The sequence below is a fragment of the Danio rerio genome, chromosome 18, assembly GCF_052040795.2.
Source record: "Danio rerio strain M-AB ecotype USA chromosome 18, GRCz13ab, whole genome shotgun sequence".
Lineage (NCBI taxonomy): Eukaryota > Metazoa > Chordata > Actinopteri > Cypriniformes > Danionidae > Danio > Danio rerio.
This window is the reverse complement of record NC_141038.1, coordinates 34,660,013-34,685,139: the sequence shown is the minus strand read 5'-3', so window position 1 is coordinate 34,685,139 and position 25,127 is coordinate 34,660,013. Positions and strand designations below refer to the sequence as shown.

Here is a 25,127-nt window from a genome sequence, read left to right as displayed (position 1 = left end):
ATAAATAAGGTGCCTTTGCATATTTATGAATCTAATGTCTTCTACTTCAATCTTGCTACCCTGCTTAACATAAATGGGTTTTATTTTGATAGCAATAGATGTAGTTAAATTAAACTGTCCGTTTAGAACAATGGCTGGACAATTGATTTTTTCTAACTTAAATACTCAATTCTTTTAAAACCCTGTTCAAATGAATCTTCTTCTTCCCTTTGAGCTAATTCACTACACCAGCCATCCTCGCCGTTAGTGAAGTATTAAGTAAAGATCTTGGTATTATATTCTGTAAAGACAGAGAACTCTACCTAGTTCACTGAGTATATATATATAAAAAAACATTTAAAAACGAGGAATTACAGTGAGTAAAAGAAAAGGGCGTAAACCTAATCTGAACAATTGGGATCTCTGATCCCTCAGGTAGCACTGCATCAAGAATCATCAAGATATCAACACATCGGCTCAGGACTATATTGGCAAACCTTTGTCAATGCGTAGTTACATTTACAAATGCCAGTGAAAACTGTACAGTGACCAAAGAATGTGACAGTGTTAAGAAAAGGTGTTGACTACCCTGGGCTTGGAGGCATAAGATGAACCAGCACACAATAGAAATGTGTGCTGTGGTTAGATTAACTAGCATTTTGGGTGTTTGTTAGAAGAAATGGATGCTGCTTGCTCTGGATCAAAAAAAAAAGAAAAGGATCATCCAGACATTCATCGCCACTGGCTTGCATGGTTCTGGATCTGTAGAGCTGGGCTGAGCTCTTCAGTGTTTGGACTCTCAGTAGTGACAATTCAACCACACTGAACTGAGGTAAACTGAACTGAACTTAAACTCTGAAAACTAAACTACAGTTTCAATTTACTACGATCTTCTATGTGAAGCTGCTTTGACACAATCTACATTGTAAAAGCGCTATACAAATAAAGGTGAATTGAATTAAATTGAACTGTTTCCTTGTGTTAGTGCCCTTGGCAAGTAACTTGCACTTCTGGCATGGCACCATTGATGCTGAAATGTCCATAGAGATTTTGGAGCACAATATGCTGCCTTCTTTCCCAGGAACACATTTGTGTTGTTTTCAGTATCTTAAAAACATATTAATGGCTAAAGTGTGATAACACTTTAAACAGCACAAGTTGGGATACAATAATACCTAAGCAGTATGTTTGTATGTGTTTGTGTTTTTGAGAAAGAAATATTTATGCGAGGTTAGTGAAAAACAAAAATTTTGAAGTCACTGAAACAAGGCCGTGAAACACACAGAGAACATTTGTGCACAAGACTTTTGAGAACTGGATCTGGTAGTCTAGTGTTTTTGCTTCAAAATTATGTGAGAATCGTCTTGTTTACTTGCTCACAGAAAACAATACAATGAATTAAAATTTCTAAGTCACTTTCTGTTTGAAAATGGTTTATGTGGGAAGGCGTAAACTATCATTACTATGCAGTGAGTCACACCTGAGAAGACAAAGACCTGCATAATGAGCTGCATAATGAGCCATCAGACAGGTATGTGACTAAGAGTTTCAAGAAAGAATCTAAGAAAAAAATAAGTTTATTTATATATTTTTTTGTTCGCAGTTTTTTTTAAAAATATATTTAACTATCACACAAAATAACTTGATACTAGTAAACCTAATAAACTCATAGGAACCACATCGGAATTTTAAACAGAACAGCAACTGTATTGTAAACAAGTATTTATTTTATAATATACATATATATATATATATATATATATATATATATATATATATATATATATATATATATATATATATATATATTCATATATTCATATGAATCATAAAGGTTAGAATAAAAGACTTATCGACAGGAATTCTGTCCTTTGCTGGGTCTAGACGTTCTTCAAAATGCATGCACTCGTCATCAGAGTTGCGCTCTTTCTCTGAGAAGGTAAATTCTTTGTCGCTGTTTAGTACTGTGCTTTTTCACCCGTGTAGCGTGCCATCGTTCAAACAAAAATAAGCAACTATAATAAAGCTTGTCGTTTGATGCCATGTCTCGGGGAGCGTGTACATTATCATCTGGCTGGCTCACCTCAGTTAATTTCCATATGAACTGCGCCTTCACTGCGGGCGGGATCACATTCGCTGTAATGAGGTGACAGGAGAATCAGTACCAGTCCTGACTTTCATTACATGTAAGGAGATTATTTGTTTTCGACTTGAATTGGTTAATGCAAAAGTAGACATATCAAGCTTTCTTTAGAAACAGCTCACATGTTTCTTTGTCGACTATTTGCTTAGTTTCATTTCATTTTTATGACGTGTTTTTCCTAACACAGTCTACTGTTGCGTGCTTCTCATGCAGGCTATATGTAATGTCAAAGCTTTGTGGGCGTGGTCGCATTAACTCTAATGAGCTCAGACTGAGAAGCTAGACATAGTTTTGGTTTCATACTGATTACTTTATCAAACAATATTTGTTTTTAACATGCATAGCTGCGTTTAAAAGTAGACACTTCAAGCTTTATAAAAATATGTCTCATCTCTGGGTGTTTTATTTTCGCGGAGTTTCAGCGCATCTTACGCGTTTCTAAAAACAGTTCACGAAGAGAGAAAAGACAGAATGCCTACACTGTTTATTATCCTTGTTTTGCAAAAGCAAACACATTTGTTTTTGTTGTGAGTGTGCACATTTAAAAGTAGACACCTAACAGATTCGATTGATGTATTGATCTTATCTGTACAATCAATACTGAAAGTGTAATTTAGGTGGCAATTTGTTCATAGTTTAGGTTGCAGAAGCATTCTTTGCTATTTTTTCCGGCTTCTCCTTTGATTTTACATGCTTCACTCTCATGTTTGTCTCTTTCTAAATGGATTGGAAATCAGAGCGCTTTAATGATCACAAGCACGTTATTAATATGATGAAGTTTATTATTTCAAATATCACCACCCAGGGAGCTCTTTGGAAAAAGAGAAACTGCTCGCACTTTAAGACGGGCTCGTAAAACAATACCAGGACATGGCAGATTTAGTTTTCTTGGCTTTGTGGCTGTAGATGACGACAAAGCTTGTTTGAGTTCGGGTCGACTATGCCTTGTTACTATATGTATATTTTATTACAGTGTAATGTCTCAGCTGTGTTTTTAAAAATGGTGCTTCCTTTGTTTTCAATCTCCTGCTTCTGCGAGTGAAGTATCTCAGTGATACTGTCAGTGAGGGTGTCAAGGTGACCACTTTAAGGTGTTCCTCTCAGATGTGCCATTTAAATCACACTAATGCATGTGATGTTACATGAACTGTTCCTTTATCAATACATTTGAGAATCACTATCAAAAAAAAAAAAAAATCATAAATATGAACACTGATGGAAGATGTCTTTGTTCTAAAAGGAGTGTAAATATTAAAATGGTCTACTAATAATCTGCTGTCTTAAGATTGATTTTAAAATTATAAACTGCAGTTTTCCTAATTTATCAGTAAATTGGACCCATGTATACTTTATTTACTATACTAAAGGAAACTTTTTAAGTGTAAAATGGTTGTTTGCAGCAAGAATGGGACAAAATTACACCAAAAATATATCATCATTTGGTGTCCTCAGTCCCAAGCAGGCCTATTTGACGACACATTTGGGGACTTTATCCAGGAATCCTCTGCGGTGAAGATCAGCCGAACGCGATGGGGCAGGTCATCTTCTGATGGGCTCAGAAGACTGCTCCCCTGCCGTGTCCATCTGTTCTGGCTGCTCCTCGCCGAAAGCATCCTTACTGCAGCTCAAAGATCCACTTTGGCGCCACAGTCCATTGCACTAACTAGTGATCGCACCCAGCCCCCCACAGAAAGAAAACTCTCCCATCCCAGGTCACAGTCCATTCCAGTAAACGGACCTTTAAGTGAACCTGAGGTGGGCCACCTGAAGAAAGGACTTTTTTTCCCTGGTGGAGGGCCGGTGATTCCTCTTTCAGATGAATGCAGCGTGCAGCATGCAACCGATGGTATCCAAAAAGAGTCAGTCCCTCCAGCTGAGATGGAGAGTGGAGCTCTCCCTTAAGCATAACTTCCCTTATCTCGAGATGGAGCTGGACTTGGTCTTCATTAAAGTGTGCCTTACCAATAGCAGGCTACAATTCAGCAGGTTAGAGTGGTCTCACTGATTTTTTTCAGAGGCTCCTGGTGCATAAGACAATTGCAGCCTCTATTATGCCACTCACATTGGTTATATAAGACCACTGCTGCACTGGCTTCACAATCAAATCCCCAGATGGGCATGGTGCATGGAGATGCACCAGGTGACCATCACCTAAGTTTTAGTTAAAAAATCTATAGCCTTCTACGAACCATAGCCTTCTATGGACCTGGGTGCTCTTGAAACATGCGTCCAGTCATGCTGTCACTCTGACAGATACTTCTGGTACAGACTGAGAGGGCTGTGTGTACAGTTGCATTGACATCATATTGCCAGGAGCTGTTGTATGAAGGTAAATCAATAGCAAAACTCGAGAGCTTGCAAATCTAAATGTGAGCACTTGGGATAATAATATATGTATGTGTAGGTTGAAATGTACACTCACAGCTCTGATGTGAACAGCTGAATCCCTTGATTTGCACACACACACAATAATCAACACACTTGTGTTTTGAATTGGAAGCTGCAGATTAATAGTTGTGTATTTGTAAAGTGTCGTTCACAAATACAAAATGAGAGACACACGTGTGCACGGCAAATTTGATTGCATCTTCGCTCTACAACAACAGGTCCGCACTCCCAACCTCTCAGATTCGTTAGTTCAACTAAAAAAATCTCTCGAGCTCTGACTTTTGCTACACATCTCCCATGATCTCTGTGGCAGAACTCATTTGTGCACTAGTAGATGCTGAGGTGCGAGCAGCTCATTTGTGCACTAGTAGATGCTGAGGTGCGAGCAGCGCGGGGTGGGGTGGGGGAGGGGGGTCGCAGGTGTAAAGGTGTTTTTTGGCTGATGCCTGACCAATTACGATTATTTTATTATTCAGGGTTTATTTCAACTATTTTCTGAAAAGATTTTTGTTAAATATCATTATTTCTTTGGATATGTACATACCAGTAAAAGAGCAGCAAAGCCAGTTTATTGGCTAGAGCCAGCCAATGGGATGTTTTTGTATGTCAGGACACAGGGTAGCTCACGTTGTTTGAGGCCTTGAAATGAAATGAAGAATGAAGAAAGAAATGATACTGCTTTAAAATGTATTAGGTTTCACATACAAATACGCGTGCTTCACAAATTTGCTTCAGCTTGATATTTGCATAATGAACGACATTAGGATGTTTAGTTTTAAACAGATTTTAAACATATTTAAATTTTATCAACTTTAATATATATATGTCACTGTTTATGGATCTGTGTGTTCCTCCTGTATGTTATGTATCTTGCCTTGTGTGTTGTCATGTGTGAGGGTGTGTGTTTGTTTACCTTTTATGTTGACAGCGTGCTTTTGGATCAGCTGATGTCATCAGCTGACTTAATCATCTTCCAGCTGGTCCTTATTTGCCTGGCTATATATTTCCTCATGTGGTGTGTTCTGGTTATCAGTCCGTTGTTTGTCTTGTTTCTGTCTGTTGTTTTCCAGAATCCTTCGTTGTTCATTGATGTCTTCATTGTGACCCGTGGCTCTCGTTCTGAACTTTCTTATATCCAGTTCACTCCATTGATATCCTTTGTTTCATTTTCAGTTAATAAACACTTGCAATTGGATCCTTTTCGTCTATTGTCGTGACAGAACGGACTGATCACACATGGATCCAGCGAGTATCCCCGGCTTGCAGGAGTTTGTTACGCAGGCCACCACACGCATGGACAGGCAAGATGAGCAGATGAACAACACCAGTCGCGCTATCCAAGCCTTGGTAAATAAGGTGTCTGAACTCACCACACAGCTGCAAAGTCTTCATACTGCTGGGGTGGTCCAGCAGCCTGTTGCAGCTAACATTAGTCCACCGGTAGTGTCCGTGTCTGATCAAGCTGCTCGATCTACCGAACCTCGCCTTCCACCTCCAGCCTACTACTCCGGAGAACCGGAGTTGTGTCGTGCCTTTTTGGCGAAACGCTCGCTGTACTTCTCCTGGCAGCCTTCCTCCTTTCCCACGGAGGAATCGAAAGTAGCGTTTGCCATCACGCTTCTCACTGGAAGAGCGGCGCTTTGGGGAACAGCTGTGTGGGAGAAGAAACTCCCATGTCGTTCAACATTTAAAGCCTTTTCGGAGGAACTGAAAAAGGTTTTCGATCGAGCCGCGGCGGGCAGAGAGGCGGCCTGGATGCTCACGGAGTTGCAGCAGGGGCAACGGAGTGTTGCTGACTACTCCATTGAGTTTCGCACCCTGGCGGCGGAGAGTGAGTGGAACGCTCAGGCACAGTGGGACGTCTTTCTCCACGGGCTAGCAGACCGTGTAAAAGACGAGATCTTTGCTATGGATCTTCCTAAAACCCTGGATGGACTCATTGATTTAGCCATCAGCGTGGATTCTCGTCTTCGGCTCCGTGAGAGACACACGCGACACACACACGCCTTGGAGAACTCCCCTCTTCCGGCTGCTACTGTTTTTCCGGGTCCAGTGGACACGCCCCTCTTGGAACCTGAACCCATGCAGATGGGCCGCTCTAGGCTGTCGCTGGAGGAGAAGCGCAGACGCCGCAGCGAGGGGCTGTGTTTGTACTGCGCTGGTGCGAATCACATCGCGGCTCATTGTCCCGTAAAAGCCAGAGCCCGTCAGTAGGTAAGAGGTTACTGACGGGTGGGGTATCTTTGGACAAATCCTCTCTTGCAGCCACACTTTTGAAGGTTAAGTTGGAGTGGTCATCTGGGAATTTTATTACTAAAGCACTTATTGACTCTGGTGCGGAGGGAAATTTTATTGACTCTGATTTAGTTCAAAGACTTGGACTTCCTGTAATTTCTCTCTCGCAACCTATATCTGTTCATGCTCTCAATGGGTCCTCTCTTCCTTCCATTACTCATTTCACTGGTCCTATAAGATTGATCACATCTGGTAACCACACTGAAATTATTCTTTTTTTTTTAACAGAAGCCCCTGTCACTCCAGTGGTCCTTGGGCATCCATGGCTGGTAATGCACAATCCACATATTAATTGGAGGCAGGAATCAATAATTTCTTGGAGTGAGAGCTGTCATGCTACGTGTCTGTTGTCTGCCTGTTCTTCTGTGTCTCGTTCTGTTTTTCAGGAGGAACACATGGATCTGTCAAACGTGCCCAGTGAGTACCTCGACCTGAAGAGAGTGTTCAGTAAGTCTCGAGCTGCTTCTCTGCCTCCACATCGTCCCTATGACTGTGCTATAGAGTTATTGCCAGGTACGTCTCCGCCTAAAGGCAAACTTTATTCGCTCTCTGCCCCAGAGAGGGAGGCCATGGAGAAATATATTTCTGATTCTCTAGCAGCTAAGATCATCCGTCCTTCTTCATCACCAGCAGGGGCGGGGTTTTTTTTTGTGAAAAAGAAAGATGGCTCCCTCCGTCCTTGTATTGACTATCGAGGACTGAACGCTATCACGGTGAAGAATACTTATCCTTTGCCGCTGATGTCTTCTGCTTTCGAACGTCTGCAGGGGTCGTCCTTTTTCAAAAAATTAGATCTCCGCAACGCTTACCATTTGGTCCGTATTCGAGAGGGCGATGAATGGAAGACTGCATTTAATACCCCCAGGGGGCACTTTGAGTATTGCGTTCTTCCTTTCGGTCTGTCCAATGCCCCTGCAGTCTTCCAAGCATTCGTTAATGATGTGTTGAGAGATATGCTAGATCAGTTCATTTATGTTTACCTGGATGACATACTGATATTTTCTCATTCTCTCCAGGAACATATTCAACATGTCAGGCGAGTGCTTCAGAGGCTGCTAGAGAATGGGCTTTATGTCAAGGCGGAGAAATGCGTATTCCATGCACAGTCTGTTCCATTTCTGGGACATATCGTGTCGGTCGAGGGGATGCGCATGGATCCAGAGAAAGTTCAGGCTGTGGTAAATTGGCCAACCCCAGACTCCCGCAAGGCCCTGCAGAGGTTTCTTGGTTTTGCCAATTTTTACCGGCGTTTCATTCGCAACTTCAGCCAGCTCGCCGCGCCTCTGACTGCCTTAACCTCCATCAAGACTCCGTTCAGGTGGTCCAATGCAGCACAAGTTGCATTCGACCGACTGAAAAGCTGCTTTGTTTCAGCCCCCATTCTCATTGCCCCTGATCCATCACGGCAGTTCGTGGTGGAGGTTGACGCATCAGAGGTGGGGGTCGGTGCTATCCTGTCCCAGCGCTCTTCCTCGGACAACAAGATGCATCCTTGCGCGTATTTTTCTCATCGTCTCAACAATGCAGAACGAAATTATGATATTGGTAATCGAGAGCTGTTGGCTGTCAAGCTTGCGTTGGAAGAGTGGCGTCATTGGCTAGAGGGTTCGGGGGTTCCCTTTATCGTTTGGACCGATCATAAAAATCTGGAGTACATCCAATCCGCCAAAAGATTGAACTCTAGGCAGGCACGGTGGGCTTTATTTTTCGGACGATTCGATTTTTCCATCTCGTACCGACCAGGTTCCAAGAATGTTAAACCTGACGCACTTTCTCGAATTTTTGATCACTCCGAGCATGCATCATCTCCTGAAGCCATTGTGCCACGCAGACTTTTTATCTCTGCTGTCACCTGGGAGATTGAGTCAAGGGTCCGCATGGCCTTAGAAGGGGTAACGCCTCCGCCTGGATGCCCACCGGGTCGTTTATTTGTGCCAGAGGATTTACGGTCTGACGTCATACGTTGGGGTCACTCTTCCAAGTTGGCCTGTCATCCTGGGGTGAGTCGTACCTTGTCTCTAGTCAAACAACGATTCTGGTGGCCACTTATGGCTCGTGACATAAGGGAATTTGTGTTGGCTTGCTCAGTTTGTGCTGTTTCTAAGACTTCCAATCGCCCTCCCGCTGGACTTCTTCAGCCGCTGTCAGTGCCATCGAGACCCTGGTCCCATATTGCGCTAGATTTCGTTACGGGTCTCCCCCCCTCCAACGGGAATACGGTGATTTTGACCGTAGTGGACCAGTTTTCGAAAGCCACTCACTTTATCCCTCTGCCCAAATTACCATCAGCCAGAGAGACAGCGGCTGCTGTCATTGACCATGTCTTTCGTATTCATGGCCTCCCGACAAATGTGGTTTCTGACAGGGGGCCTCAGTTCATCTCTAAATTTTGGAGAGAGTTTTGTCATTTAATGGGGGCGACTGTAAGTCTTTCTTCTGGTTTCCACCCTCAGAGTAACGGTCAAACAGAGAGAGCCAACCAAGATCTTGAACGTATGTTACGATGTTTAGTCTCTCAGAATCCATCCTCCTGGAGCCAGCAGCTCTCATGGGTTGAGTACGCACATAACTCATTACCAGTGTCTGCCACGGGCCTCTCTCCGTTTGAGTGTAGTCTAGGGTACCAGCCACCTGCATTTCCCAGTCTGGAATCTGAAGTCGCGGTTCCCTCCGCCCACGCCTTTGTCCAGAGGTGTCGACGTACTTGGAACAGGGCCAGACAGACCCTCCTTCAAGTAGGTTTGCGCACCAAGGCTAAAGCCGACCGCCACCGGTCTAAGCCTCCCGTTTACGTTGTCGGTCAAAAAGTGTGGCTTTCATCTAGAAATATTCCTCTCCGCACCGTATGTAATAAACGTGCACCTAAATTCTTTGGCCCGTTTTCTGTCACTAAAATCATTAGTCCAGTGGCAGTCCACCTCAAACTTCCTCCAGCATACAGGAGAATTCATCCCGTTTTTCATGTCTCTAAATTGAAGCCCGTTTTTCATACGGCCATTAATCCGCCTACTCCGGTTCCCCCCCCCCCGCCGCGTCTCGTAGAGGGGGAGACGGTTTATTCGGTTAAGCGCATTCTGGACTCGAGACGGAGGGGACGAGGATTCCAGTACTTGGTGGACTGGGAGGGTTACGGTCCAGAGGAGAGGAGTTGGGTTCCTGCAAGGGACATATTGGATCATTCTCTCATCGATGATTACAATCGCCAGGTAAGCTCTTCTGTGAGCGCCAAGAGGCGCTCTTAGGAGAGAGGGTACTGTCACTGTTTATGGATCTGTGTGTTCCTCCTGTATGTTATGTATCTTGCCTTGTGTGTTGTCATGTGTGAGGGTGTGTGTTTGTTTACCTTTTATGTTGACAGCGTGCTTTTGGATCAGCTGATGTCATCAGCTGACTTAATCATCTTCCAGCTGGTCCTTATTTGCCTGGCTATATATTTCCTCATGTGGTGTGTTCTGGTTATCAGTCCGTTGTTTGTCTTGTTTCTGTCTGTTGTTTTCCAGAATCCTTCGTTGTTCATTGATGTCTTCATTGTGACCCGTGGCTCTCGTTCTGAACTTTCTTGTATCCAGTTCACTCCATTGATATCCTTTGTTTTTATTTTCAGTTAATAAACACTTGCAATTGGATCCTTTTCGTCTATTGTTGTGACAATATATATATATATATATATATATATATATATATATATATATATATATATATATATATATTAGCGCTGTCAAAATTAACACGTTAACGCATGCGATTAATTTGAAATATTTAACGCGTTAAAAAAATTAAAGCACTTAACGCAGTTTTTTTTTCCTGTTGTGGCCAGGGCAGACGCCGGGCAGTTTACCGCTGTTTCGACGTACTTTTTGGGCCGGGCTGATCATCTTCTTATGATCTAATCAGCCCATAAAACACTCAGCAGACTGTCATGTCTTTCTGCCTCAATGACTGACGGTGCTGTGTGAGCTGTCACGCTCTGAAAGTAAGATGTTTCTTTTCTGGACAGAGCGCCTGTGTGATATAATCTGCAGCCCATTGGTTCTTTTCTTTATTGACATTGGGCTGACCCAATCACAATCTTCCATGTTGGGCTCTGTGTAACGTAGGTGTAACGTAGGTAACGTAGGTTACGCTCTGTGTAACATAGATATTCGTCAAAATAGCCGAGAGTCACGCCTGTTTCTCACGCGCGGGTTCGCACCACGGGAGAGCAGGCTTTTGCGTATGCACTCTGCAGCGGGGCACAGATCAATATATTCCTGTCTATTCTATCTAGTTACCTATCTGTCCTTATACATATGCTTTTTAAAACTTTTAATCTGCACCAAGGCCGCGGCAACTTCCTCCTATAATGCTGTTTCCTTAACCTGCAAGTCTTTATTTTACAAATGATAAAGAATGTCTGCTTCTCACGCTCTATTATGAGGTGTCAGTCAAGTATTTACATTTATTTTTGTAGTTCTGCCCAAACTAATATTTGTTGCATTTTTCAGTTGTTTAAGTTCATTTGATTGACAATGTAAAATATTTTAGCTACATTTGATGTTTCATTGTTGAGTTAAACATTTTTTAGGGTCTCTGACACGTTGCTTTTATTATTTTATTATTTATTGCTGTCAGCAGGCAGTTTTTGTTATGTTCATTATTTATTAGGCTCCCTCAAAACACACAGGCACCCACATTTCCAGTGTGGATTATAATTTTATTTTAATAATAAATTTTAAAAAAGTATTTTTTTTTAATTTGTCAACTCTCGTTATTTCCTATATATGGCTTTTGTGCTTTTATAGAATGGGAGTTGGTAAACCCATCCAAGGGCATGCACAGATTTTCAATACTTTATTATTATTATTATTATTATCCATATCTGCAATGCCTGTATTTTGGCATTTTTTTGCAGTCCACTTAGAATCCAATATGGAAATCAATGTTTTCTTTATTGGCATTGATTGTTTTGAAATTCAAATGGCATTAACATGCCTGTGTTTTAATTTCTGTAATAAATATGGCTGTCAAGCCAGGATCTTGATGGTTTATTGTGGGTATGTTGTTTACATGAAGAAATCTCTGTTACAAGTAAACAAAAATTCTAATAACTAATAATTATATTTTGAATTTAAATAGTATTTGTCTTGCGTTTACATTAATTATACACTCGAATAGAAAAAATTATAAGTTTCAGTCCTTTAAATGCGATTATATATATATTAGTGCTTTCAATCGATTAAAAAAATTAACTTATTAATCGCACGTCTAAAAATTTGTTATTTTTTTGTATACTGCAATTAACTTAATTGTATACTGCAATTAAGTTCATGATACACTACAGTGTGCTGTTGCATTTATTGAAGTTGTAGAAACTGCAGTATATACAATATAATACAATTTACTATAGTATGGTTCAAAAACTTTTTATTATTTACTATAAATACTATTACAACTTATTGAGTTGTATTGAGTCAACTTATATTGAGTCTTCGCTGAGGCCATCTTCCTGCCTAAACCACGGCGAATGAAGCTCTGCACAAGACTTTTGGCCAGCGGAAAAATTAAAATGGTCGTGCCCAACTGAGTCTGGTTCCCTCAAGGTTTTTTTTCTTCACTCCCATCAGGTGAAGTTTTTTTTCCCTCTCCGCTGTCGCCACTGCCTCGCATGGTTCAGGATTGGTAGAGCTACGCATCGATGAATTGGCTCTTCAGTGTTTGAACTCTCAGTAATGATTAAATCACACTGAACTGAGCTAAACTGAACTGAACTGAACTTAAACAGTAAAACCTGAACCACACTGTTCCAGTTACTATGACCATTTATGTGAAGCTGCTTTGACACAATCTACATTGTAAAAGCGCTATACAAATAAAGCTGAATTGAATTGAATTATTATTTCATGTGGGTAAATCGTATCTTTAGAACTGTATAACATCATTGAAAGCAGCTCCTACATAACTCATAACTGTTTCGTATATAAAAAAAAAAACTACAGAAACAGCTAGCACAGTCCTTAGCTTAGCTAACAGTATTGAACATATGGATAATTATTAAAAATAATAACTTACCGTCTGATTGCTCGAGGCCTCCAACAATATGAGCTGCCCAGTGTCCTTACGTACAAAAATGTCACATTTCATTGGCTGGCTCTAGCCAATAAACTGGCTTTGCTGCTCTTTTACTGGTATGTACATTTCCGTAGAAATAATGATATTAAAAAAAAATCTTTTCAAAAAATAGTTGAAGTAAACCCTAAATAATAAAACAATTGTAGAAATTATTCTTTTGCACCCCAGTCCCGTTGGCTGCTGGCATTGTTTATTGGTCAGGCATCAGCCAAAAAAACAGCTTCAAACCTGCCACGCCTCTCCCCCGCTTACAGAGATCACGGGAGATGTGTAGCAAAAGTCAGAGTGCGAGAGATTTGTAGTTGAACTGCTGAATCTGAGAGGTTGGTAGTGCTGACTTGTGGTTGTAAAGAGAAGATGCAGTCAAATTTGCCATGCACACACGTGTCTGTCATTTGTGCAAAATCGAGGGATTCAGCCAGTACCGCCACTCCCTATATGCAGAGTACGCAGGCTGCATAGGGCCTCAACTCCGGAGGGGGGCACCATCTCGGCTGCTCAAAAAAAAAGTATTGATACATTAATACAATTAATACAATACATTTAAAAAAATCATTTTATGACGGACGCATAAACAAACGTGACATAATTTTTTTGTGTACAGTATGTGCATAGCCGCGTGTGTGTGGCGAGGCCCGGTCCGTTTATCGTTGCCGCTACCAGCGGCATATAATTATAATTGATGCAAGTTGCAATGCCCGGTATAAGACAACAGCAGTCTGAAGCCAAGAAGAGGAAGAAAGTACAAGGTGAATCGCGTGCATCGCTTTCAGGTAAGCTCCACGAATCTGGAAAACTTCTTTTTGGTTGTACAAGAAAACTAGTGAGGCTAACGTTTAAACTTCACCACAACTGCTATGCATTGTGCTTTAGACATGACATGTTCTATGATTTTTCGCGTTTACCCCTCTTCCCCATGTTGCTGATAATTACACAAACTCAATTATTGTTATTAACTTGTACAATACTCTACAATTCTGCTTGAACACTAGCTACTGTACATACACATGCACTGCACAATTATTCCACTCTTATGCATTATTTATTATTATGTAGTTATTATGCTATATAATTATATATTACATCATTATTTGCAGACAGCAGTTATCAATGTTTATTGTTTTGTCTATTTCTATACATTTCTTATTGCTGCTGTTGTTATTGCTTGTATCACTGCAATGACAGTAAAGTCTCTTTAGTCTCTTTTGTCCATTACAGAATGAAATAACAAAACTGAGTAATATTCTGGGATTTCTGAACGATCAATAATATAAAATGAGTCAAGTTACTGTAAACCACAGACCAGAAACCATTTTTATTGCATGAATTAATTAATGATTATTTTTTTTGAATGTTAACAAAGTTTTTTGTTTAAAAATACAGTAATTAATTCTTCAAAAACACAAATGTCTTTGATTTATACTGAAAACAAGGGTCCGCTTTTGTCACCATAGATTACAGTGCAAAATAAGTCCACATTTTGATTGTAGTTTTGTAAACATTATGAAGAGTGCTCGACTAGCCCATTGTCTTAATGGTATGTCATGAGTTTTTTCTTTAAATGACTAATTTCTTCTGTATTGTACATGGAGGTCAATGCTGAAATTTGTCACAAAAGAAGATGAGGTGGCCTGACCAGCACAGCTCCAAAGACAAAAGCAGCTGAACAGGTACAAGTACAGGATGCAAAACTGAGAACCGTTCATCTCTACAGGTACAGACAGAGTTTATTCCTTATCTTTTGTAAATGTTTGAAATTGGGAATGCTTCTGCAGATGACATGTCAGTAAATATTTTGATGTAAACTATTATTTTGTAACAGACTAGATACATATTTGAATATTTAAGTATAATTTGAGTGTTTACATGCATATTTATGTACATAAAAAATAAATACATGTTTAAATGTGTGTGTTTTTGTTCCTCTATGGGGGCACCACCGTAAACTTTCGCATAGGGCACCCTTTTGGCCAGCAGCGGCCCTGGATTCAGCTGTTCACATCAGAGCTGTGAGTGTACATTTCACATACACATATTATTATCACAAGTGCTCACATTTAGATTTGCAAGTTCTCAAGTTTTTCTACAGATTTACCTTCATACTGTTGACAGTGTTTTTGATCTCCATTGGTAACGCGATCGGAAACACGTGATAGTTAGAATGGACAGCATGGCTGTGTCTCAGCTTGCTTGCAATCTGCTCTGGAGTCACGGGGCTGAAATCACTGCATGCCATTCATATCCCAGGCAGGCTTAATTGTGCCAGCCGACGCACTCTTATGGCAGCTTAGACTCCCAGGATAATGGAGACTTTACCCTGGCATGTTCCAGCTGATGTGGGCATGCTTCAGAGAAGCTCAGGATAACCTTCTGCTTCTCGCGAGTCTGCCCTTTGCCAGTTTATTCTTCCTTTCTCTGCACAGATGTGTTGGCTCTCAGCCTCCCCATTGAGCCTGCTCGCATAGACCCTGTGCATGGTCAGGGAGGATGAGGGGTAGGTCTCGCCTATTGCGCCTCCATGGCCCAACCGGATCAGAGTTTTCGAACACCCTCCTCATGATGGTCACTCTTTAATGATTTCCTTCGGGGAAGCACTTCCTTCTTAGGGACAGGGCACCCTCTGGCACCCACTTAGATTACTGGAACCTCCATGGGTGGTTTCTAGACAGAGCGTCGAAGACTTAGATGTCCTACCAGTGGTCAGGCTAGAGCACCCTTTATGAGGCATGCCTATGTCCTGAAGTGGAGTCTATCCACTGAGTGGTGAGCTTCTCATTAAAAAGAACACTGGATATTCCAAATCAGTGTTGTGTCATCCCACCTTCAGAATTTTGCACCACTGAAGGTTTGACATGCTGCCTGTCCACTCTCTATGATGCAGCGGATGGCAGCATTGTTTTGGCCTTTCCCCCCTCCTGGAGCTTATTTTTGCTTTCCAACTTTGTACATTTATTAAGAAATTCATTCATTCAATCATTTATTTTCTTTTCGGCTTAGTCCCTTTTATCAATCCAAACTCAACACAGAAACGTCAACTGACCCAGCCGAGGCTCGAACCAGCGGCCTTCTTGCTGTGAGGCAACAGCACTACCTACTGCCCCACTGCATCGCCTATTAAGAAATTATTTAATTGAAATTGGTGTGTTGTTGTGAAGGCAGGGAACTGATACACACCCAGTCCAACCAACCTTAAACTTTTCACTGTTGCTTTCTCACTCCTAGACCCATAATAGCAGGGACTAAACAGAGTAAACACTTGTCAACTTACTAAATGAAAAATATTGTCCATGTACTGTGTGAAAACCTTTTTTTGTTGTGACTTGTGAATGAGCAGTATTAGTATTAGTGATAATATTACAAAATCAGAATCAAAGATGTAAATGGACAGATGTCAGCATAAGCATGCTGCACAATGGACTGATACTATGAAAGCTGCATGCTGAAAGTGAGCTAAATCAGTGAGATCAGAGATAAATGTATCTGAATGTTCATCCCTGTGAGTCTTTGACCGAGATTATTTATATTTATATTGTTGACTAAGTTGTAAATAAACTAGACAAACAAATAGATGACCATCACAATTCATAACAAAGCCCCTACTACGCATAAAGTCTTTTAAACAAAAAAAAGTGTCTTACCTATTGTAAATCAACATTGTTTAACGTGAATGAGTAAACAGGGTGATTTTCAGATCATCTCGCGGCAAAAGTCTAGCCATTATCAATTAGCAAAAGCTGGATTTATACATATTTACATTATACATATATCTGCCTTTTAGCCTCATTTCAGTGACTTTTAAAAGTAAAAAATACTCATATCCATTTTTTTCACAAAAATATAATCATACTATTTATAACCATATTACTGTAGCACAGTTTGTTCTAAATACAGTGTTGTCAACTATTAGCATTAAATACATTAGAAGAAAAAAAACTTGCAGCATGCCCACATTTCTCCAGTGCTCCAAAACCCCCTCATGCCCCAGAGGGCTTAACAATTTATAATTTGAGCATCGATATAGCAATGTGTGTATCCTATATAGTCACATCTCAGAATTAGATTTTTAAAAACTATTAACACAATAATGACGATTTGATTGTTCAACTTCTGTACTTGAATATGATTTGATTCCCCAGAAAACCATAAAGCGTTGTTTATTTAATTTTTTTTTTCTTTGCTTTGTAATATTTATATATGCTTGTAAAATATTACAATTTATGCAGACACATAGAAAAAGACTTGATTATCTCAGTCAATCTAAATGAACAAAATGCCAAATAGAGCTATTCATCTAAGCTAAGTCATCTAGGGAAATTATATTCATATCACAGCAATAAATAAATAAATAAAAACTCCAATATCATGCAGCTCTACACAGCAGGGTTAATGCATTAATTTCCTACAATTTTTAACTGGGACAAAAACTTTGAATGAGCTTACCCAAGCAATTCCACCACATCCTCCAGTAAGTACTCTGTGACTGGAAATGTGTATCCAGGAATATGGATCATGGGACAATTATCTGTAGGAGGAAAAAAATGCCATTTTCAGTGGATTCTGATAGTGCATTATTGAATTGTTGATTCTCATTTTGATTTTCTGGCTTTACACCCTCTAATGCATTTTTTTGTCTTTATGCTAGTACTTCTGCTATGCTGCGTCAAGGAATAGTATGTTCTTCTGAAGAGTATTGTATTAGGTTAATAAATATTTCAAAACTGAAAGATAACCATTTCTATATTTTGAATAGTAAATACATAGTACCCTTTCAGTCAGTGTCTTTGAGTTATTTCTAAAACAGTTGAATGCTGATTCGGTTCGAACTTTTGTCACAGTAAATGTCCACTGGGTAGAATGTGGCATCAACTGCATCCTTCCCAACTTTGTTTGGCTCTAAAGTCACATACACCTTTTATACTCCTAAATGAGGAGTGGCTGCACATGTAGATTGAGCTCGCCAATTTCATAGGCGTGCCATTGGCCCATTTTCATACAATTCCGAGTAATTGGTCTTCAAAGCAAATCGTTGTTGGTCAACCTCAGACATAACATCTCTATTTCCTTGTTCAGGGAATGAGGGTTACATGCATAACTGAGATTCTCTCTAACTGCAGAACTATTTTTTGTTATTTTTTCCAAGTATCTGGAGATCTGCTATTTATGCATTTACTTCCATAAAACTGAATCATTATAGCCCATTACATTTAGGAATTACTCATAGTTTATGTCATCTCCAGATGGTTAAATAAGCTGTGGCCAGATCTTAACTAGAAACAAAAAGACAGAAAATATTAATTCAATTGCAATTGATTATTTTGCAATGACACCCAATTTGTGTTGAGAATTCAGGTCCTAAATATATGGCAATTTTGTCACTTACCTATCTGATCACCTCTTGTACCATGTGAATAACAGGCCTTTAATTTAAACAAATTATTTATTGTTGTTTGTAACTATGATGTGCTTAAGGCAGATTACACTTACTGTAACAGGTAGTACATGAAGTGTGAAATACTTTGCTATTGTAAATAAGATCAACCTTTCCTTTTCAGGTTTTAAGTAATAAGCTAAGAACTATCTTTTTGCTATCAAACCATTATAATTTGGGGGGAAACAATGTCAATATTTATTATTGTCATGTCTTTGTTTAAATTAATTTGTGGTTTGATTCATATGATTAGTAGTTTTATACATTTATTAATTGTGTTTTGTAAGCACATTGATCACCAGACAGTGTTACATGTGCTATATAAATCAAAAATCTTAACTAATTAAACAGAGAATTATATAAAAATGAGGTAATGCCAGGAATATTTTACAAACTCAAACCAGAAAAATTTGGGACAGTATGGAAAATGCCAACAAAAAAGAAATAAGTGATTTTTAAATTTGCTTTGACTTCTTTTTTATTGCATACAATTCAACAGCATATAATTGAATGTGTTTCTCATTATTATTATTATTATTATTATTATTATTATTATTATTATTGTTGTTGTTGTTGTTTTTAATAAACATCTATTCCAATTTTGTTCCAAGCAACACATTTCAAAAAACATTTACCACTTTGTAATGTTGCCATTATTGAGTGACGTCACTGGCGTCACTGTCTCCGTTCGGTCACACACTGTGTGCTTGAAGTGTGGACTTGCTATTTACTCGCAATTTAAATCTTAATCATTAAATTCTTCCTCATTCGCTAAGTATTTGTCTCTCCTACTTAGGGTGACCAAACCCTTAATACATTTATACAAACAAAACTGCTTTAAAAACGGTCTGTCCCTCGAGCATCCGCCTGTTGTTTGTAGCTTTAGCCTGCTAGCGCCGCTGGTCAGCTAAAGCTACCGACCTCTTTAACCATACACTTTTGACTTACTGGCTTTGCTCTTTACCCCGTAAAATGTCGCTTCCGTCTCTGTCCTTGTGTGCAGGAGAAGCATCGATGGAGGCATTGGAGCTGGAGCTGGAAGAAGTGGAGTCCCAGATCCGCGCGCTGGTGGTAAGACGGTCGCGGCTACGGGAACGACTTTTCGTCGTACCTAATGCTAAGGCCGTCTCATCACCTAAGGTACGTGGAAATTACAACCACATCATTCCCTCTACCTCAACCCCGCGTCCTTCTCTGTCCAGGCCCAGCGCACCCGGGGCGCGGCTCAGCCAGGCGTCGTTCACGCAGACACCCAGCTACCACGGCGCCTGGGTGCAGCCGCGCAAGGTGCTTCCCAGATCCCGGGGCAGAACGTCTCCGCCTGTGTTCGAGATCTCCACGGAGAACCGCTTCTCCCCTCTCCGCGAGTCGGGTCCCGATGTGGCCATCATCGGTGACTCGTTCGTTCGTCACGTCCGTGCCGCCTCCTTAAAAGGTAATAAAGTACGTACTTTCTGCTTTCCTGGTGCCCGTGTGAGAAATATTTCTACACAGATTCCAACCATCCTGGGCGCTGCCGAGAGCCCTGGTGCCGTTGTCCTCCACGTGGGGACAAACGACACCGGGCTCCGGCAGTCGGAGATCCTGAAGAAGGACTTCAGGAGCCTGATCGAGACGGTTCGACGCACCTCGCCCGCCACGCAGATCATCGTTTCTGGGCCGATTCCTACCTACCGCCGAGGAAATGAAAGGTTCAGTAGACTTTTAGCTTTGAATGAATGGCTAATAACATGGTGTAAAGAACAGAAATTGCTCTTTGCTAATAACTGGAATCTTTTCTGGGAGCGTCCTAGGCTCTTCCGTCCTGACGGCCTGCACCCCAGTCGAGCCGGAGCTGAACTCCTGTCGGACAACATCTCCAGACTACTTCGCACCATCTGACTAGCAGGTAAAAATTCACAAAATTCACACTATAGCCACCTAGACTCTCTTTCACCCCACTTAAACATCAGTAACGCATATCTGGCGAATCCTATAGAGACTGTGTCTGTTCCTCGTATTATTAGATTAAGAAATAAACGTACTGTGTGCTCCAGGAAAAATCTAGTAAGAATCAAACCAGAAAAACCAGTAGAAAGTGAAAATACAAATTTCGTAAAACTTGGTCTCCTAAACATCAGGTCACTTGCACCTAAAGCACTTATCATTAATGAAATAATAACAGAAAACAATCTTAATGCACTCTGTCTCACTGAAACCTGGCTGAAACAAAATGACTATATTAGCTTAAATGAAGCAACTCCTCCAGGATTCTTATATAAACATGAGGCTCGTCAAACTGGTCGTGGTGGTGGAGTTGCATCAATCTTTAGTGATTTCCTTAATATTAAACAGAGAAACGGACTTATGTTTAGCTCCTTTGAAGTATTATCGCTTAATGTTCAGCTTCCAGATACTATACAAAAACCTATGTTATCTCTCGCTTTAATCACCATATATAGACCCCCAGGACCCTATGTCAAATTTCTAAAAGAATTTTCTGATTTTATTTCTGACTTACTAGTCAAAACTGATAAAATGCTAATTGTAGGTGACTTTAACATCCACATAGATGACGCTAATGATACATTAGGGCTCGCGTTTATGGATTTAATACACTCATTTGGGATAAAGCAAAACGTTGTGGGTCCAACCCATCGCTTAAAGCATACATTAGATCTAATTCTGTCTTATGGAATCGAGGTTATTGACGTAGACATTATACCACAAAGTGATGATATTACAGATCACTACCTCTTACTATATAAGCTATGTTTACCTGAAATCAGCAAACCCGCTCCAATACTCCGCCCTAGTAGAACTATTGTTCCGTCAACTAAAGATGAATTTATAAATAACTTACCTGATCTCTCTCTATTTCGTAATGCACCCACAAACTCAAATGATCTTGATGTAGTAACCAGCAGTATGGATGCCATCTTTACTAGCACACTAAATACTGTGGCACCCATCAAATTAAAAAAGGCTAGAGAGATTAAAACTATACCATGGTATAATAGTCATACTCGTGCGCTCAAAACAGCAACCCGCGCCCTGGAACGTAAATGGAAAAAAACTAATTTAGAGGTCTTTAGAATTGCGTACAAAGACAGTATGTCCAGCTATAGGAGGGCTCTAAAATCTGCCAGGACCGAGCACCTGCGCAAACTGATAGAAAATAATCATAACAATCCTAGATTTTTATTTAACACCATCTCTAAATTAGCAAATAATCGGTCATCCTTGGAACAAACTACTCCACCGCAAATTAGTAGTGATGATTTCATGAATTTTTTCAGTAATAAAATAGAAGGCTTTAGACAGAAAATAGGAGATGCCAAACTTTCTGCACCGGCTTATACTCCAAATCCTGTAAATATTTCATTAAATCATAATAATAACCTACACTGCTTCAAAATCATAGAACATGAAGAGTTAGTAAAAATTATAAATAGCTCTAAACCAGCTACGTGTATGCTGGACTCAATTCCAACAAAATTACTGAAAGAGCTGCTACCTGCTATAGGAGAACCTCATCTTAACATTATCAACTCTTCTTTATCTATAGGCCATGTTCCAAACTCTTACAAGCTAGCTGTTATTAAGCCTATTATTAAGAAACCGCAACTAGACACCAACAACTTAGCTAACTATAGGCCTATTTCTAATCTTCCATTTATGTCTAAAATACTAGAAAAAGTTGTTTCCACTCAATTATGCTCTTTTCTGCAGACGAACAATATTTTTGAAGTGTTTCAGTCAGGTTTCAGGGCTCACCACAGTACAGAAACCGCCTTAGTGAAAATAACCAACGATTTACTCTTAGCTGCTGACCGAGGGTGCGTCTCGCTATTAGTTTTACTCGATCTTAGTGCGGCATTTGATACCATTGACCACAATATCCTCATAAATCGCTTAAAGTCTACAGGTGTCCAGGGACAGGCTCTACAATGGTTTAAGTCATACTTAACTGACCGCTACCAGTTTGTGAATCTTAATGGACAGCCTTCACAAATCTGCCCAGTAAAGTATGGGGTGCCTCAAGGATCAGTTTTAGGCCCTTTACTGTTTACAATTTACATGCTACCTCTGGGAGACATTATTAGAAGACATGGGATCAGCTTTCACTGCTATGCAGATGATACTCAATTATATATTTCCACTAAACCTGACGAGACGTCTGAACTTTCTAAACTAACTGAGTGTTTCAAAGACATCAAAGACTGGATGACCAACAATTTTCTTCTCTTAAACTCAGACAAAACAGAATTATTACTTATTGGGCCTAAATCTTGCACACAGCTGATCTCGCAACTCAATTTACAATTAGAGGGATACAAAGTTAGCTTTAGCTCTACTATAAAAGATTTGGATGTCATATTAGACAGCAATCTAACTTTTAAAAACCATATATCCCATGTCACAAAAACTGCCTTCTTTCATCTGAGAAATATCGCTAAATTACGAAATATGCTATCCATCTCAGATGCAGAAAAGCTAGTCCATGCTTTTATGACTTCGAGACTGGATTACTGTAATGCTCTTTTTGCTGGCTGCCCAGCATCCTCTATTAACAAACTTCAATTAGTACAAAATGCAGCAGCCAGAGTTCTGACCAGGTCTAGAAAATATGATCATATAACCCCAATTTTATCCTCCTTACACTGGCTGCCTGTTAAATTTCGTATTGAATTTAAAATATTACTTCTCACCTATAAAGCTCTAAATAATCTAGCTCCTGTTTATCTAACCAACCTTCTGTCTCGCTACGAACCAACTCGCTCCTTAAGATCTCAAAATTCAGGGCTTCTGGTAGTACCTAGAATAGCAAAATCAAGTAAAGGAGGTCGAGCCTTCTCTTTCATGGCTCCTACACTCTGGAATAGCCTTCCTGATAATGTCCGAGGCTCAGACACACTCTCCCAGTTCAAAACTAGATTAAAGACCTATCTGTTTAGTAAAGCATACACTCAATGCATCACCTAGCGGGTTCCACACTAGCTTCTGCATCTTGCTTATATACACTATGAACAGCAGCTACGCTAATTATTCTCTTTATTCTCTATTTTCACCTGGGGATACTCATCCCGAGGTCCTCAGATTAGGCGGAGTCACTGATTGGATCCAAGACCAGCGACGTGATGATCCCAAGGATTCCATATCCGGGACCAGGCCATATCCTGAGCTGCTGCTGCGCTGATGGTCGTGGCGAGTGGAGAACATGTGTCTGATTCCAGCGACGCTCAAGGGACAGACGAGTCTTCATTGAGGCCATCTTCCAGCATAAACCACAGCGAATGAAGTTCTGCACAAGACTTTTGGCCAGCGGAGAAATTAAAATGGTCGTGCCCAACTGAGTCTGGTTCTCTCAAGGTTTTTTTTTTCTTCACTCCCATCAGGTGAAGTTTTTTTTCCCTCTCCGCTGTCGCCACTGCCTCGCATAGCTCAGGATTGGTAGAGCTACGCATCGATGAATTTGCTCTTCAGTGTTTGAACTCTCAGTGATGATTAAATCACACTGAACTGAGCTAAACTGAACTGAACTGAACTTAAACACTAAAATCTGAACCACACTGTTCCAGTTACTGAACCACACTGTTCCAGTTACTATGACCATTTATGTGAAGCTGCTTTGACACAATCTACATTGTAAAAGCGCTATACAAATAAAGCTGAATTGAATTGAATTGAATTGAATTCCTTTTCACATCAATTTAAAAAATGTTTAGGGACTAAAGACACCAAGTGATTTAGTGTTTCAGGGGTAATCTTGTCCCATTCTTCCTTAAAAAGTCTTAAGGCAGGCAAAAGTATGAGGTCTTCATTATCTCATTTTGCATTTCAAAATGTGTCAGACATTCTCTATTGGTAACAGGTCAGGACTGCAGACATGCCAGTCAAGTACATGAATCAGACCACAGTTGCTCAGCTTAGGCTAGCGCACTTGTCCTATATGCCCTTAAGTTCCTCCAGAATCCTTGAATTATGTAATGCATTGTTAAAGATTAAATATCCAAATGCCTTCTTATCTTGCTTCGAGGAGAAATGTTTTTAAACGTTACAATAATTTTCTCACATATTTGTTGTTTCAAATCTCTTGATTTAAACACTTTACCTGATTACTAGCCCTTAATTGCTCCTGTCACAACTTTTTTTTTTTTTTTAATGTGTTGCAGGTCTGAATCACAGGATATTATGAATATTTACAAATGAAATTAAATTTACCAGACAAAACATGAAATATATTGTGTTCATATTGTTTACATTGACATATAAAGCAAATTGGAAATATAATGTGAACAGAGTAAATTTGACTCACTTCTTTCTTTTTTATTTGCATTTTCCATACTGGCCCAACTTTTTCTGATTTGGGGTTGTAATTAAACACCTCAATTCAGAGTTATGACTTATATTCTCTTACTGAAATACTTGCTGAATTTCTCAGCATTAAGTGTGGCACTCATGAGGACTACTTTTAGGTCATCACGAGCAGTTAACAGGTCCTTCACGATGGTGATAAGAATATCAGACTGAACACTCCTCTCATGAATTTCATCCAGGACCAGATGGGTTATGCTAGAAAGATATCTGGAAAAAAATAAAAACAAGAGAAAAAAAAAAAACTGAGCACATAAATGCAGGCATTTCATTATGTTTGTAATTGTACACTGAAGTCACAATTCGGTAGGCACCTCGATAGGTTCAGTGTGTTTTAACCTGCCCAATGCCAGTTTAGTCAAATACATTTCAGCACTCCGGGTTGCCTTAGTGGAAAACCATGCGTTTCATTCATTTATTCAGAAAGGT

General features: G+C 40.1%; 2 protein-coding genes across 10 annotated transcripts in view; one reads left to right on the top strand and one right to left on the bottom strand.

Annotated features, from left to right (window-relative positions):
• Positions 1–23,997, top strand: part of LOC137488299 (uncharacterized) — a 49,734-nt gene extending 25,737 nt beyond the window's left edge. For 2 of the 5 annotated variants that reach the window (XM_087293290.1, XM_087293292.1), the window contains exon 3: positions 19,345–23,997. In XM_087293290.1, the coding sequence (XP_087149416.1) occupies positions 19,356–20,222 (867 nt within the window). In that variant the 5' untranslated portion in view covers positions 19,345–19,355 and the 3' untranslated portion in view covers positions 20,223–23,997. Of the gene's footprint in view, positions 1–13,281; positions 14,923–18,999 lie in introns of those variants that run through there. The other 3 variants (XM_087293291.1, XM_087293288.1, XM_087293289.1) reach the window with 3 other exon arrangements.
• dhx36 (DEAH (Asp-Glu-Ala-His) box polypeptide 36) overlaps positions 1–25,127 on the bottom strand; it is a 237,013-nt gene that overhangs the window by 143,221 nt on the left and 68,665 nt on the right. For 3 of the 5 annotated variants that reach the window (XM_087292499.1, XM_087292498.1, NM_001128544.3), the window contains exons 8-9: positions 24,742–24,908; positions 17,354–17,435 (exon numbers count right to left, since the gene is read on the bottom strand). In XM_087292499.1, the coding sequence (XP_087148625.1) occupies positions 17,354–17,435; positions 24,742–24,908 (249 nt within the window). Of the gene's footprint in view, positions 1–5,054; positions 5,150–5,423; positions 9,321–17,353; positions 17,436–24,741; positions 24,909–25,127 lie in introns of those variants that run through there. The other 2 variants (XM_087292501.1, XM_087292500.1) reach the window with 2 other exon arrangements.